At 33.8% G+C, this 16614-nt stretch overlaps 2 protein-coding genes across 2 annotated transcripts; one reads left to right on the top strand and one right to left on the bottom strand.

Annotated features, from left to right (window-relative positions):
- Window positions 1–1361: 1361 nt before the first annotated feature.
- Window positions 1362–1691, bottom strand: LOC146886741 (uncharacterized). Its single transcript, XM_085671853.1, has one exon. The coding sequence runs from the start codon at window positions 1689–1691 to the stop codon at window positions 1362–1364; it is 330 nt and encodes a 109-aa protein (XP_085527979.1).
- A 9518-nt stretch (window positions 1692–11209) lies between these two features.
- Window positions 11210–14151, top strand: LOC114182549 (putative polygalacturonase). Its single transcript, XM_028069438.2, has 6 exons — window positions 11210–11292; window positions 11515–11847; window positions 12425–12545; window positions 12647–12821; window positions 12931–13001; window positions 13273–14151. Exons 1-6 carry the CDS (start codon window positions 11260–11262, stop codon window positions 13959–13961), a joined length of 1422 nt encoding a protein of 473 aa, XP_027925239.1. The 5' UTR covers window positions 11210–11259; the 3' UTR covers window positions 13962–14151.
- The last annotated feature ends 2463 nt before the right edge of the window (window positions 14152–16614 follow it).

Here is a 16614-nt window from a genome sequence, read left to right as displayed (position 1 = left end):
TTTAACCTTGTGCAAGCTAGAGAAAATATTTCCTCCTTCCTTTTTTGACATAATGGTTCATTTACCCATTCACTTAGCAAATGAGGCTAAGATTGTTGGCCCAGTGCAATATCGTTGGATGTATCTAGTTGAAAGGTATCTTCGTAGGCTAAAATCATATGTAAGAAATAAGGCTCGTCCAGAAGGATGTATAGTGAGGCCTATATTGCATAGGAATGTGTGCACTTTTGTTCGAGGTATTTGGATGGGGTTGAGACAAGATTAAATAGATGTGGAAGAAATTATGAGGGTGATGTACATCAGTTAAATAAGTCAAAGTTAAAAATGTTTCTACAAATTTGAAAAGCATTGCATGCAAAAAAGTATATTGAGTTAAATGTAGCCGAACAAGAGCAAGCAAGAAATTATGTTCTCCAAAATTGCAATGATGTTTTGCCTTTTATTGGGTAAGTGATTTTCTTATATTGCACATTTATATTATTGTGGTTTTATGTAATTCAATATAATTATGTCTTTTTGTGATCAGACTACATAAACAATAATTGGAGAAAACAAACTCACAAAATTTGGAACAAAGACATCAAAAAGAATTTTTTCAATGGTTCAAAAAATATGTAAGAATCAATTAAACTTGCTTGTTTGTTATTATATAACTCAACCATATTTATCATTCTCATTATTTTTTTTATCAGGTTGCACATTTGAAAAGAGAAGGCAACATAAAAAATGAGTCAGTATTTCACTTGGCTTGTGGACCAGATTCGCGTGTTTTTCGATATACAAGTTATTTGGTAAATGGTTGGAGGTTTAATGTAAAGGATCGAGATATGTACTTGAAATCACAAAATAGTGGAGTTTTAGTTAAAGATGACGAGAATGCAGGTAACCTGGATTATTTTAGCATCTTAACAGATATTATTGAATTAATTTACTCTGGTGGAAATAATGTCATTTTATTTAAATGTGATTGGTGGGATATGTATTCTATAGGGAGAGGATACAAAGAAGATAAGTATGGATTTATTCTTATTAATAGGAAGCACAAGTTGAAGACGAATGAGCCATATGTCTTAGCGAGCCAAGTTCAACAAGTGTATTATGTTAAAGATACCAAATACCCGAATTGGCTTATAGTAAGGAAAACAAATCCTCAAGATGGGTATGATATGCCAAAAGAAGCTATAAATGAAGAATGCCAAGAAAATGAAGAGATTGGCTCAATCTCATTTATATCCAATGAGTTTGATAAAGAACACGAGTTTTCTTTAGATAGAAAAAACCTAACCCAATCCACACGCCATGCGCCACACTAGATCTCCTTGGTGAAAGGATCTGGGTTTGACTTAGATATTGTAGCGGCGCTAGGCTCTCAACTTGGATGCCTCCTCCCGAATGCGTACTTGATCTCGTAGTTCCTGGACCAGGTCTAGGCCGGTCAACATACTTTCTTCAATAAAGTGTGTATTGAACAGATGCCTTCGTAGAGAGGGTTCCCCAATCTCGACAGGGATCATTGCATCTACTCCGTAGGCTAGGCTGTAGGGTGTCTCTTGCGTTGTAGACTGCGGGGTGCAACGATATGCCCATAGAACTTCTAATAACTCGTCAGCCCACCTGCCTTTGGCACCTCCCAGTCTCTTCTTAAGCTCTCGCAATATGATTTTGTTTACCTCCTTGACTTTCCCATTCATTTGCGGGTGTTCAAACCGAACTGGTAATATGTTGTATGGAGTCCCTTATAGAACTCGGCTAGCCCATTGTCGATAAATTGTCTACCATTATTTGTTATGATGATGCTTGGAACACCAAACCTGCACACTACATTCTTCTAGACGAACTTCTGCACTTGCTGGGCCATGGCAAAGGCTAATGGTTCTGCCTCAATCCACTTGGTGAAGTAGTCTATGGCCACTAACAAAAATTTTACCTAACCCTTCCCTGGGCTGAAGGGCCCCAGGATATCCATGCCCCACTTGGCAAATGGCCAGGGGGAGGTAATGCCATATAACTCATCTGACTTGAGGTGTATCATATTACCATGTTGTTAGCATTGGGCGCACTTCCTAACGTACTTGTCGTAGTCTTCTTTCACAATCGGCCAATAATATACTGAGCTTGAATGTAGGCCTTGAATGTAGGCCACAAATTCTTGTGTGCAACTCCTCTATAATATACTGAGCTTGACGATTTGTTACACATTTTAATAAAGGGTTGGAAAATCCTTGTCTGTACAATTCTTCGCCAATCAACATGAACCGGAAAGCCTTCTTACGCATGATAGGGTCATCATCTCCACTTTTGTCGCCATTCTGGATAAACTGCATAATGGGAGCCATCCATTCCTTATCCTCTTGTGCGACTGCCTTGGTAGTGTTGCAATCCATCAAAATCACAGTGGGACGGTTGAGTGTGGCATGGATTACTGTATGATGTTATCCCTTTATTTTGGTAGTTGCCAAGTTTGAGAATAGATCGGCTCTGAAATTTTGAGACCTACTGACATGCTTCACACTCGTCGTCTTGAACCTGTTCAACATGTCCTGCACTACATGATAATATCGCAACAAGAGAGGATCCTTTACTTGAAAGGTGTCGTCCAAGTGCCCTACTATTAGTTGGGAATTAGTTTTCGATGTCACTGTATTCACCCCCATGTCTGTTGCGAGGGTCAGTCCTGCTATCAGTGCTTCATATTCTGCCTGGTTATTAGAGGGTTTCAAGCCAAAATGCAAGGCCTATTCGAGTAGCGGGTCATTCGGCCCTTGCAACACAATACCAGCACCCCCGCCTTTCGTGTTGGAGGAACCGTCCACCGATAAGATCCAACCTCCTTGCTTATGTCAGGGTCTCCTATTAATTTGTTAACAAAATCCATGAGACATTGTGCTTTAATCAACCCCCGGGCTTCACATCGAAGATGATATTCAGACAATTCTACAGACCACCCCATCATTCGGCCTGCGAGATCGAGTTGCCTCAATACTTTGTGAATCAGATAATCGGACTTGACTATTGCTTCGTACCCCTAAAAATGCGGTCATAGATGCCTTGTTGTTATTACTAGCGCCAGGACCACCTTTTCTACTGTCTGGTATCACAATTCTGCATCATGTAGGGCCTTGCTAACAAAATACACAAATCGTTGGTCTCCCCCCTTATCTTCTACAATGGATGCACTAATAACATTGGTAGAGATGGCTAGATACACCAAAAGGGGCTTTCCCTTGCTAGGCTTTTGCAATACCGGGGGAGAAGGCAGGTACTCCTTCAACACCTGAAAAGATTGCTCGCAAACTTCATCCCATATGAACTTTTGTGATTTCTTCATGAGCCTAACATTGGTTGGATTCTTTCTGCTAACTTAGGCATGAAACGTGATAATACAGTCAGCCTTCCTACCAATCTCTGTATCTCTTTGATGTTGGCCGGACTTGGCATGTTAACAATTGCTTGACACTTCTCAGGATTGGCCTCTATTCCCCTATGGGTTAACATGAAACCTAGGAACTTCCCGCTTGTGACCCCGAAAACACATTTTTCTAGGTTTAGCCTTATATCATATTTCCATACAATTGTCAAGACCTCGTCCAAATCCTTTGCATGTTGCTTAAGTGAATCAGACATGACCACCATGTCGTCGACGTAGACCTCCATACACCTTCCTATGAGATGACGAAACACCTTGTCCATCAGTCGTTGATATGTGGCCCCAACATTTTTTAATCCAAAAGGCATGACTTCATAATAAAAGTTAGTCTCTTCCGTGATAAACGTTGTTTTCTCTTTATCAGAAGGATACATTGGGATCTGATTGTATCCAAAGTATGCATCCAAAAAACTAAGTACCTTGTGACCAGCTGCGCCATCTACTAGTCTGTTGATACTAGGGAGAGGATATGTGTCTTTAGGATACGCTTTGTTAAGGTTTGTGTACTCTGTACACGTCTGCCACTTACCATTTGTCTTTTTCACCAACATTACGTTGGCTAACCAGGTCGTATAGGTGGCTTCCTTGATGAATCCTGCCGAAATTAGCTTATGTACTTATGCTTTTGTTGCCTCCCTCTTTTCTCCCCCCATCTTTCTTCTTTTCTGAGCGACGGGCCTAACTTCTCGGTAAATAGACAGTTTGTGGCTGCCTACTCTTGGGTCAATGCTTGGCATGTCCTCTGCGCTCTAGGCAAACAGATCAGTGTTCCTCTGCAATACTTCCTGCATCTCGGAGGTGTTCACGAACGTCTTACTGACATAGGTGTATGATGCTGGTCACCAAAATGGAATTTTTCTGTGCTTTCGATTGGTTCCACTCTTACCTCGTCGCTTACTCGAGGATCCAAGTCCACTCCTTCTTCCCCTGGGACTTCCTCGACATTATTCATTATTCGTTGGGGATGCAACTTGGGTCTTTCTCTCAGGCTTTCCGCATAGCATTTGCGCACAGTTGGGTGGTCTACATGCACAACGATTATGTCCCTTAAAACTGACGAAAACTTCATAGCTAGGTGATATGTGGTACCACCGCACCGAGCATATTCAACGAGGGTCTCCCTAGAAAAAAATTATAAGAAGTGTAAGTGTCAACAATAAGGTATCGAATCTTTACCGTTCATGTCATTCTCACTGTCCCGAATTTGGTGAAAAAATCAATGTAGCCTTTCGTATTCACTCGCTCCCCTGAAAAGCCCACGATCGACTCTGAGTACTGTTGGATTTCTTCTTTTGAAATTCTTAGTTTTCTGAATGTGCCCCAGTACAGGATATCCACCGAACTGCCCGGGTCTACCAAGGTTTTCCTTACTGCAAAGTTCTCAATTTCTACTGATATCACCATTGGGTCGTCATGCTGGGGGTTAATCGCTTGGAAATCATCGTATCGAAACGCGATAGGTGGCATGTGCCGCCGAGGACATACGGATACAACATTGACGCTTTGGATTGCTCGTACGTACTTCTTTCTTGCAGACATAATGGCTCCACTTCCTGCAAAGCCTCCTGAAATATAATTGATTACCCCTCTTAACGGTTTTTCTCTTGCATCTCGCTCGTTATCTTTCTTGGGTTTAACCCTTCTTCAGGTGCCTTCTCCTTCCCTTTCCTGTTATCCTAATTTCCTTTGTGGTTGATCCTCATAACGCCTCTCTCGCTCTCTCCTGGAAGAGAATCCCCCTCCTTCTCACTTCACAAATCTTCTCAGGTGTCCCACCTGTATAAGTTCCTCGATTTTGTCTTTCAAGGTAAAGCAATCTTCTGTTGTGTGCCCATAATTTTGATGATACCGACAATGCTTAGTGGTATCTGCATTTGAGGGAGTGGGGACCCTTCGAGGGGCTGTTATTAGGTCAGTGTTCAGGGCCTCCTCTAGAATTCTGGCTGTGTTGGACACGAGGGGTGTGTATCTGTTGTATTTCGGCTGCCTAGAGTCCTTGAACCTCTTGCTAGGTCAGGGCACTAGCACCCTTTCCCTATCAAGGTGCCTCTTTTCCTGAGTGTCTGATCGAGTTGTATTACGGAACTCTTTCAGTTCGTCCATCTGCATGAATTTGATTGCCCTAGTTCGAAGCTCATCTAAATTGCTCACGGGTTTCTTGCATAGACTTCAACGAAGGGGCCAGGCTTCAATGCTGTTATAAGGTGGTGCATGGCGACCTCAGGATTCAGATTAGAGATATTCAAGGATATCTTCCCAAATTGCTCCATAAATTCCCACAAAGATTCTCCTTTCTCCTGTCGTATATTTACTAATGCTAGAGAAGTTAGATGGTGTGGTTTACTGGTGGCAAATTGAATGCCAAACGGGTGATCAATGTATCAAAACAATCGATAGAGTTGGGTGGTAATCGTGTGAACCAGTTGAGTGCAGGCCCCTTCAGGGATGTTAGGAAAACACAATAGATGATTGTGTCATCTAAAGTATACAACCTTGCTTAGGTGGTGAAAAAGTCCACGTGCTCCTCCGGATTAGTAGTGCCATCGTACTGGCTTATAGTCAACCCCTTCCAGCGTGCGAGAAGTTCCACCTCCATGATCCCAACCACGAAGGGTTGGCATATGGCTGTTATGAGTCTCGCGCCTATTTGGTTGGTGGTGGTCTGTACCCTGGACTTGTCTCGCCCTATGTCGTCCTCTCCTTCTTCATTACTATAAGATTCTTCCTGTTGTTGGGAATTTTACTCAATTTGCCTTCGCATCTATTGGTTCTCTTCTCTCAGGGCATTTAAATCTTCCTTGTTCTTGCGTCTCAATTCCTCCAACTGACGGTTCATTTCTCGCTGCATCTCCGCTGGCATTGTACTTTGATCGACTGTTGCTCTTGTCGACATCATCTTTCTTGAGAATAGCCTGGTCCGACGACGGGCGCCAATTGTACCTGATTGATACTATTTTAGTACGGAACCAGACGATCTCAAGAACCCTCTGTGTCGAACCTCTTTCTATTTTCCTTTGGACTCCTTATGAATCTGCTTGTTGTATGAACTCCGAGGGTGGGAGTACCTACAGGCACTCTGACGCTCAAGTCAAATAGTGATTCAATATGAGGTGTATGTAGTAAAGTGAGAAAATCATACCTTTACGTGTTCACTAGGTCTTAATTTATACTAGTCTCTTAACAGTCCTGTTATTGTTATTTGCGGGCAGTTTGTATTCGAGGATCCACTCTTTCCTTTCTGACTAAGTTTATACGCATCGGTTCTTTCCTTATTGACTGAGATTGCATGTTGCCACTTTGTCAAAGATCAACTCTTTCCTTTTTGGTTTGGGATTTGTTCGTTTGTACTTCTCCGAATATCAACTCTTTCCTTTTTCGCTAAGATTCGTTCGTCTGTACTCATCCAAATATCAACTCTTTCCTTTTTGGCTGAGATTGCGCGTTGCTCCTCTGCACCTCTGTGCCATAATCCCATTTTCCATCTATCACACCATTGGGCCGGGATATACTTGACCATCACACTTATTGGGCCCTCTGTGTTGTGCTGGAGAAAAGTTGAAAAGCAAGGCGAGAGTGTCCCACACTTGGGCCAGGATGATCCCGACCATTTGTACCTCATTGGGCCGGGATGTACCTGGCCATACACCAATAATGTCAATTTAAGGAAGGACAATATTACTTCATTTTTACAAAACTTGGGACTAAATTGAAACTAAAAACAAATATAGGGACCAAATTGAATCACTTTGACACATGGCACAACTATGAAGTGACATGTGTAAAAAATTTTAAAAATTTTAAAATTTTAAAAATTTTAAAAAAATTCTAAAAAATTCAAAAAAAAAATCAAAAAATTAAAAAAAAAAATAGAAATTGACATATGGCGTTGACTTTAACACTGTCTGTTCAAACTAACGGTAAGGACCAAATTGAGATAACAAAAAACTTGAGGACCAAACTGAAATTTCTTGACAAATAGAGGGACCAAAAAAGTAATTTAACCTATTAAAAAACTTATATTCTTTATTCTATTTTTTTTTTGTTTCATTAGAAAAACTTTTTTGTTTTGCTAAAAGAATTTGTGTGATATCTCAACCTATCAACTAGGATGATATTTGAAAAATTTTCTAGATCTCAAAGGTTTTTTTCATATTAGCATACCCTTAACTATACATTTATTTTTCTTGGTGTCGATTTCATTTAACGGTCTATCATATTGTTTGCACTTATTCATTTTTTAAATATTTTTATTTGTTATTTATTTTTATCATGTAGGATATTATTTTGATATTTTTTATATAATTATTTTAATCACTATAATTGTATAAATAATTTTATTTACTATAATATAATAATATAATATAATTATCATTAATATTTTCGATTACCATCCAACATATATTAAAATTCAAAAGGTGACAGATCTATGTTAAATTTCAATTATTATTAGTTTAATCTTTGTTCTTTGTGTGATTTTGATAAAGTGATATATTATAATTTTTATTAGCATAGATTTTGTTAGAATTTAAAAAATTGAAGTAAACATATATTTAAAATATTTTTTTAAAATATTTATTTTCCTTTATATTTTTCTAAAAATACTTTTAAATTTTATCAACTAGGTAACATTAACGTTTGCAAATTTAATAAATATTTTGATTCTCGAATTTTATTTGGTATTTTAATTTCAAATGTATACAATCATTATTTCTTTTTAAATATTTGATATTGAAGAAACATGAATACCTTCCTTTTAAGGTTGAATATTTGATAATATTATGTTTTCATTAGAGTCATTTTTTATTATTTTATAAAAATTAATTAATTTATATTAAGTCATAAGAAAACGAGTACAAATACGAGTAATAATCGTCACCCGGTAAGGATGAGGATGGAACAAAATTTGATACCTGTTATCTTTGAATATGGGGATGAAAATAATTTTTTTCTCTCAAGATATGTATGGGATAGTGAAACACATCATTATCTTGTCCTATTGTCATCCCTAATTAACCATTAAGTAATTTGTTTCAAATATCAAATATTAATTGGAAATGGTTTTTTGCAATTATAACTTCCTTTATTATCTATACATTAGATGGCCAATTCTTGGTTTAAATAAATTTTCATTCTTTATTAAATTTTTTCTGTATTACTTTAATATGTTTTAAAGTTTACATTTAATAAATATTTCTTTTCAGTTTTTTTTTCAAAGTAAGCTATCCCTCTTAAAAATAACCTACTTTTATTATTCTATTAATATTAAAATTATTCGGTCAATGTAAACTGTATTCATTAATTTGTTATTCCTTATTTTTTTTGTATATTATTATTTTTTATCTCAAATTTGACTGTTTATATTTAAAAATATTTATTTTCACTTTTTTTTAATGTGCGTTTTTCTTCTTGGATTTAAGTTATTTATAGGGCATTCATGTTACAAAGTTTTGATGATTTGAATTGGCTACATTAGGTAACAATCATTGTCAACTTATTCTTATTAACTTTTCTCCTCTCCAGAGATTCATGCACAAACACTAGGATTGAAGACTGCTACATTGATTCTGGTGATGAATTGCATTTTGGCAAAAAGTGGCTGGGATAAGTATGGAATTAAATTTGGAAAGCCAACCCAACACTTAGTCATTAGAAGAGTCATTTGTGTATCCTAGACAGTGCCATGGATGCATTAGGCAATGAAATGTTTGCTGGATTTCTGAAGAACATATTTGTCAAAGGATTGAATACATGAAATATGTATTTTGGATAACTTGTTCTTATGTATAACGCTCTCAACCTAACAATCTTTATAATTGATATCAAAATTTTAAATTTTTTATGTTTGAAATTATGTCAGATTTACATTTATAATAAAAGTTTGAGTTGTGTTATGGTTTTATAGTTAGGTATATCATTCATTTTGTATTTTATGTTTTTCCTTTTTAATAATTGGGTTTTAATATATTTTAATAGAGTTAATTTAGTCTTTTTCATTAAATTAGTATTAATAGCATTTGAAATGTGTCACATAAAAAATTGGAAAGTACTCACATATCAACAGTTTGAAATTATCATATGTCAAATCATAGAGATCCTAAAGTAGAAGATGGCACTACAAATGATTAGGGGCGGATGATAGAAGGTGCAGGCAGGGGCCATGGCCCCCTCCCTCAAATATTTTGATTTTTTAATTTTTTACATTTTTTACATTTTAAAATCTTTTTAAATCATATAAACTTTTTTTTAATTGTATATATCTTTTTAAATTGAATAATATTATATTAAAAAGTAATGAAAATTAAATTATGTATTTTTTTATTTATTTTATATAGTATAATAATAAATAATAAAACATAAAATCAAGTATATAAAGAAACAAAATTATTAAGATATTTTTTATTTTCTCTTCCATTAGTTTTTGAGTTTCTCATATATTGTATTCATCTCTTATGCTTTTTTTTTTTGTTACTAAAAAAAGGTTAGACAATAACTCAACATTTTTGTCCTAATTTTTTCACATCTTCTCTTCAATTCTTAAATAAATAAAAAATGTAACTTTCTTTTATCTTATTTGATAGTGAAATATTTGTTTAACATTTAACACTATTTTTTATCTCATGACATTTTTGTATATTCATTTTTTATTAATATAGAAGAAGAAGCAATGTACTATGTGATTTTTTAATTGTAACTTAATTATCATAGTTTTTTTAGTAATTATGTCTCTCAACTTTTGATTAGATTATGATAAATTATTTTTTAATCTTAAACTTCTTTTTTAGAGAGGTATATTGATGAAAAACAAAAGAATAAATTTATTTTTTAAAATTGATAAATAAACTGTCAGTGAAAATGAAAACATGACAATATGATTGCTCATCGCATAACAATGAAATGAAAGTTTGTGAAGACTTTTTGAATCAAATGCATGTTAATAAATGGAAGATAAATATTTTGCAGATAATATGGTTATTTACATCGAAAAATGAAAATTTTAATTATAATTCAATTACATAAGCTCAAGAATACGAAAAAAGATAAACATTTCTTTTGATATATGTAATTTCTTTGATAGTTATAGATATACTAGATTATGTCTTCGTTTTTATTGAATTAGTCACACTAATTAATATTAAATATATGTTTTAAATATATTATTTTAGCTTCCCCAAAAATTTTGGTGAAGATCTGCCGTTGCAGATGACAACTTTCAAATGAACTTAACATAAATCTCAAGAAAATAAACTAAATTAAGTCTTTTTAAGAAAATAAAAAACTACATTGTTTCATTGAAAAAAATAAGAGTTCAACTAAGTGAAAAAAAAATGAAATATATATACATAAATAAATATATATTAAAAAAATTAAAAACCTAAATATTAGAATCAAACTACTAGGTAAACCTAAAAGAACGTCATCATCTCGATCTGGTAGATAAACTTTATTTTCTATATCTGTTTTTTTTTCTTTTCTTAAATTTAAGTTATTCATAACACTCTATTTAATGTTAACACTCAGTCAATACGTCAATTAATTTGTTAATTATTGATAATTACAACTGCCATCATTTATTCCCCATTAAAGTAAACTCTCTATAAATTGGTTCAACAAGAAAAGAAAGAAAAATACAAAATAGTTAATATGATCAATAATAAAAATTTTCAAACATTAAAACATTATTATTCCATCAATGCGTTTAGTTTATATATATATATATATATATATATATATATATATATATATATATATATATATATATATATCCTATGCTTGTATTTTTGGTTCAAGAAAAATCCTCCAAAACTAAAATTTCACTCTACTATTCTCGTATCATGAAGCAGTGGCTGAACCGCGGAAATAATCATGTAATTTTTTTCTCTTATTTTCTTACGGTAATAGCACATAAATCGTCATTAATAATCATCAAATATAGTTTTTCCGATGCATTGATACACTTCCATTTGGATTTTGATAACTTTCATAGCAAACTTTTGGTTAGTTTCTTCATATATTTTTCAGATACATTGTTCATAAATACAGATGCTTTATGTTAAATTGATATGATGAGTTTGGTGTTGTATGTGCAGGTCCTTGGTGTGATCTCTTTAATTGTGATACTGGGATCAGTGAATGTGAAGGTAGCAGAAAGTAGGGTTCAGAGTGAATTGGCGAAAACCGAATATTCTGCCATCAATTGCAGAAAGCACAGTGGAAGTTTGAAAGATTTTGGAGGAGTCGGTGATGGGAAAACATCAAACACAAAGGCTTTTAACTCTGCAATAAGCAAACTGAGCCAATATGGTTCTGATGGAGGTTCAACCCTTATTGTGCCACCAGGGAAATGGCTAACAGGTCCCTTTAATCTCACAAGCCATTTCACTCTTTTTCTCATGAAGGATGCTGTTATTCTTGCTTCTCAGGTATATCTAATCTAACCTATAACCTCTACTTTTCTCCCTTTTCTTGTAATCAATTTTTTAGACTTACACAACATAGCAAAAATCAAATATAATCCTTTATTATGACTACATTATTCATTTTAGACAATGAAAGTTTCTCTTTTTACTCAATCTTTTGATTACACAATATTTGTGCTTCTTATTTTAAGATGTCAATATCTTTCAATTTACCACCTCTTATCTGTTTCATAATTAAATTAAATTTTAATAGTTAAAAGAAATTATTTCTTTCAATACCATTCTCTTAAAGCCATCTAATTTAAATTAATTTGATCTTAAAACATATTTATATATTTCGAATTTATTATACGCAAAAATAATTGTCTTATTTTATGCATTCACTATTACATAGATTTGAATAGTTGTATATAAGTATAATTATTTTCTATTTTATAATTATTCTGAATATTTTTTTTATTTCTTTATTCTCAACTTCACTTTCAAGGATAATCCATTTAAACAAACAACACATCTACATTTTGCCTTTTCCAAAGTACTATAATAGCAAAATGATCACTTACATTCATCACATTAACAGAATGAATTAGAATGGCCTCATCTTCCTGTGTTACCTTCATATGGAAGTGGAAGAGATGCTTCTGGTGCAAGGTTTAGCAGTCTAATTTTTGGGACTAATCTCACTGATGTTGTAATTACTGGTAATCATTTACATAAACAATATTCCATTATTCAAAATTGTTAGTTCTTTTCAAATTGGTTAAGTCATTCTGAATTGGATTTCTTTAAACTTGATGATTAGGTCAGAATGGTACAATTGATGGACAAGGATCTTATTGGTGGGACAAGTTCCACAAGAAGCAGTTGAGTCTCAATAGGCCCTTCATGATTGAGATCATGTACTCTGATCAAATCCAAATATCAGATCTCACTTTGATTAATTCCCCTAATTGGTTTGTTCATCCAGTTTACAGCAGGTTTGATAAGATTCTCTTTTTTTCTTACCAAATTTCTTAAAACTGCTTACTCTTTTTCTTGATCTATAGTGTGCTTCATTAATATTCTCATCAATCTTTACATTTTCAGTAACATAATTGTAAAAGGGCTTACAATTCTTGCCCCAGTGGATTCTCCTAACACTGATGGAATAAACCCAGGTAAAATTCCATGTTTTCTGTTCTCTACTACGTAGCAGATATACCAACATGGTTACTTTGACACATGTAATCAGACATTTCACGATACATGTCATACAAATGTCATCCGACACAAGAATACACCATGTGTCCGAGCTTCATATGTTCTATACTTATGTTCACTTATGTAGTCAAAATAAGGGCATTCTTGTCACAAAGTTTTGATTACTTGAATTGGTTACAATAGGTAACAACCATTGTCAATTATTCTTAACTTTTCTCTTCTCCACAGATTCATGTACAAACACTAGGATCGAAGACTGCTACATTGTTTCTGGTGATGATTGCATTGCAGCAAAAAGTGGTTGGGATGAGTATGGAATTAAATTTGGAAAGCCAACCAAACACTTAGTGATTAGAAGGGTGACTTGCATATCCCCAGACAGTGCCATGGTTGCATTAGGAAGTGAAATGTCTGGTGGAATTGAAGACGTCAGAGTCGAAGATCTCACTGCCATCAACACTGAATCAGCTGTTAGAATCAAAACAGCAGTTGGTAGAGGTGGATTTGTGAAGAACATATTTGTCAGAGGATTGAATCTGAATACCATGAAATATGTATTTTGGATGATAGGTTCTTATGGACAACACCCTGACCCTAACTATGATCCCAAAGCACTTCCTATTATTACCGGAATAAATTTCAAAGATGTTGTTGCAAAGAATGTTACATATTCTGCAAAACTTGAAGGAATCTCCAAAGACCCTTTCACTGGAATTTGCATTTCTAATGTGAGTATCGAAGTGAGTGCACAGAAGAAGAAGAAGCTTCAATGGAATTGCACTGATGTTGCTGGAGTTACTAATAATGTCACTCCTCCACCTTGTGCATTGCTGCCACATAAAGAGAAAACTGATTGTGCTTTTCCAAATGACAAACTACCCATTGAAGGTGTTCAATTCAAGACATGTTCCTTATAAAATAGTCTTGAGAAATGTATTTGAATGTATCACATACATACAGTAGAAATAATAGAAAATACTGTGTTAGAAAAGAAAAAGTCGAGTTTGTTATAAAATAATGCTAACAATAGAGAGAATAAGTAAAGGAAGAATAGAGAATGAGAGAATAAGTAGCAACTTTTACGTGTCTTATTACTAATAGGAAGAGTCTTATTTATAAATACAACATGGTAACTCAAATGATACAAATAAAATAGTTAATACAAGTATTTACATAAAGAGTAATGAATTATACGACTATCAATCATATGAGTAACTGTATCAAATCAATGGACGACCAGTAATTCATAACACTCCCCCTTGGGTGTCCATTGATAAAAGAATGTGTCTCGTTAAAAATTTTCTAGAAAAACCCTTTGGGATAAAAACCTAGTGGAGAAAAAAGAGTACAACATTCTGTATTCTTTAATACAATATTGTTCATCATATATTCTATTTCTCCCCTCATGTAAACTTACATCATTAAGATGATGGTGTCTGAACTTGTGAATCATTTGTTCAAAAGTTCTTCTTGGCAAAGACTTTATAAATAGATCTGCCAGATTTTCACATGAATGAATCTTTTGGATATTTATATCATTCTTTAAATTGAACAATATATTGTTGTCTTCATATATGGTTGTTGATTCCATCTATGTCGAGGATAGCCATAAGTTTCTTGCACATGTTGAATTATAGACCTTAACCAAGCATATTCACAACTTTTCTCATAATTCTGTATGATTAGATGATGTTGTTGTTATGTATAATTGTGACATTGTGAGGATATGTAAAATAACATACATATGCATAATCCATTAGGTCTGATTTTAAATCAATTGGATAAAATAAGCTCATATTCGTAGTATCCTTAAGGTAATGAAGTATTTGTTTTACTCCAAACCATTTTCTTCTTGTAGTTGAAGAACTATATCTTGCATAAAAAATTTATAGCAAATGCAATATCAGGTCGAGTATAATTAGCAAGACACATTAGTGTTTCTATGATACTAAGATATGGTACTTCTGGATCAAGAAGATCTTCATTTTCTTGAGGTTTAAGAAAAGTCTTTACAACATCTAACGAACTCACATCTGTTGGAGTGCATAATGGACGTGACTTGTCCATTTAGAACATTATAAGCACCTTAATCATATAAGCCTCTTGATGTATAAAAAACACCTTTATTTAAATACTCAATTTGTAATTTCAAACAAGACTTTGTCCTTCAAAGATCCTTCATCTCAAATTATTTCTTTGAGCAATCAATTTTCTTGTGAGCTCATTAGGAGTTCCAACGATGTTTATGTCATCTACATAAACAATCATTATGGCAAATTCATTTTCTAATATTTTCATATAAATACAAGGACAAAAATGATCATTTATATATCTTCTTTTAACAAGTACTCAATAAGACAATTATACCACACCCGTTCTGATTGCTTTAATCAATAAAAGGTCTTGTTCAATCTGTAGAATTTCCCTTGTTAGGAAAATTAAATCCTTCAGGAATTTTCATATAAATATGATTCTCAAGAGAACCGTACAAATAGGCTGTAACATCATCCATTAGATATAAATGCAGACCTTGTTGTGCAATGTTATTGCATCCAATACCAATGAATATGTATTTTCTCATTCAGGAGTTTTTATCTTTTGAACCTATAGGCCTACCACGCTTGAAGTGTTTCTTTGGAACTAACAGGTCTACCACACTTCAAGCGTGTTATGAACTAATATCAATTATCTTTGGAGCATTAGCAACTGATATTAGTTACCCTTTTTCTGTTAGTAAAACATAAGGTAATTGGTTGACTAATTTTGTAAATGAATTATCCTTTGAACTTTTAGTTCACATTCTTTTTTACAAGGATCAAGACGGGATAATGATAATTCATTTCGACCAATATCTTTTTCCAATTGTTTTCTTTCACCCTCTAATGTTGGAAAAACTTATTCATCAAAGTGACAGTCGAAAAGTCGAACTGTAGGTAAGTCTCGTGTTGGTAGTTCAAGATATTTTATTATTGAGGGAGAATCATATCCAATATATATTCTCAATCATCTCTGAGGAACCATCATAGTCCCTTTTTGGTGGGGAAATTGAAACATATACACCACACCTAAAAATTCTTACATCAGAATATTAGGTCACTGACCAACAAAAATTGAATAATAGAAAATTTGTAATAACTTGTTGGCTTGATGCAAATCAATAATGCAACATGCAAAATTGCATATCCCTAAGCAGCCATTAGAAGATTAGCTCTCATAAGTAATGGTCTTGCAACCAATTTTAGACGTTTTAGTAATGATTTTGCAAGTCTATTTTGAGTATGAACATGTGTTATTGGATGCTCAACTTCAATTCCAATTGATATACAATACTCATGAAAAGCATGAGATGTAATTTCACCAATATTATCAAAACAGGTTTTCTTAATCTGATAATCTAGGAAGTCAACTCTTAATTGTACTAATAGCTTTGCAAATACTTGATTGCGAGTTGATAATAAACTAATATGTGACCATCTAGTTGATGCATCAATTAAAACCATGAAATATATAAATGATCAACATGGTAGGTGTATTGGACCACAAATATCACCATGTATTCTTTCTAAAAAT

Source organism: Vigna unguiculata, chromosome 4 (assembly GCF_037176805.1).
Source record: "Vigna unguiculata cultivar grain cowpea cultivar isolate G323 ecotype 2 chromosome 4, ASM3717680v1, whole genome shotgun sequence".
NCBI lineage: Eukaryota > Viridiplantae > Streptophyta > Magnoliopsida > Fabales > Fabaceae > Vigna > Vigna unguiculata.
Note: the sequence above shows the minus strand (reverse complement) of the source record. Positions and strands in the feature narration are given on the sequence as shown.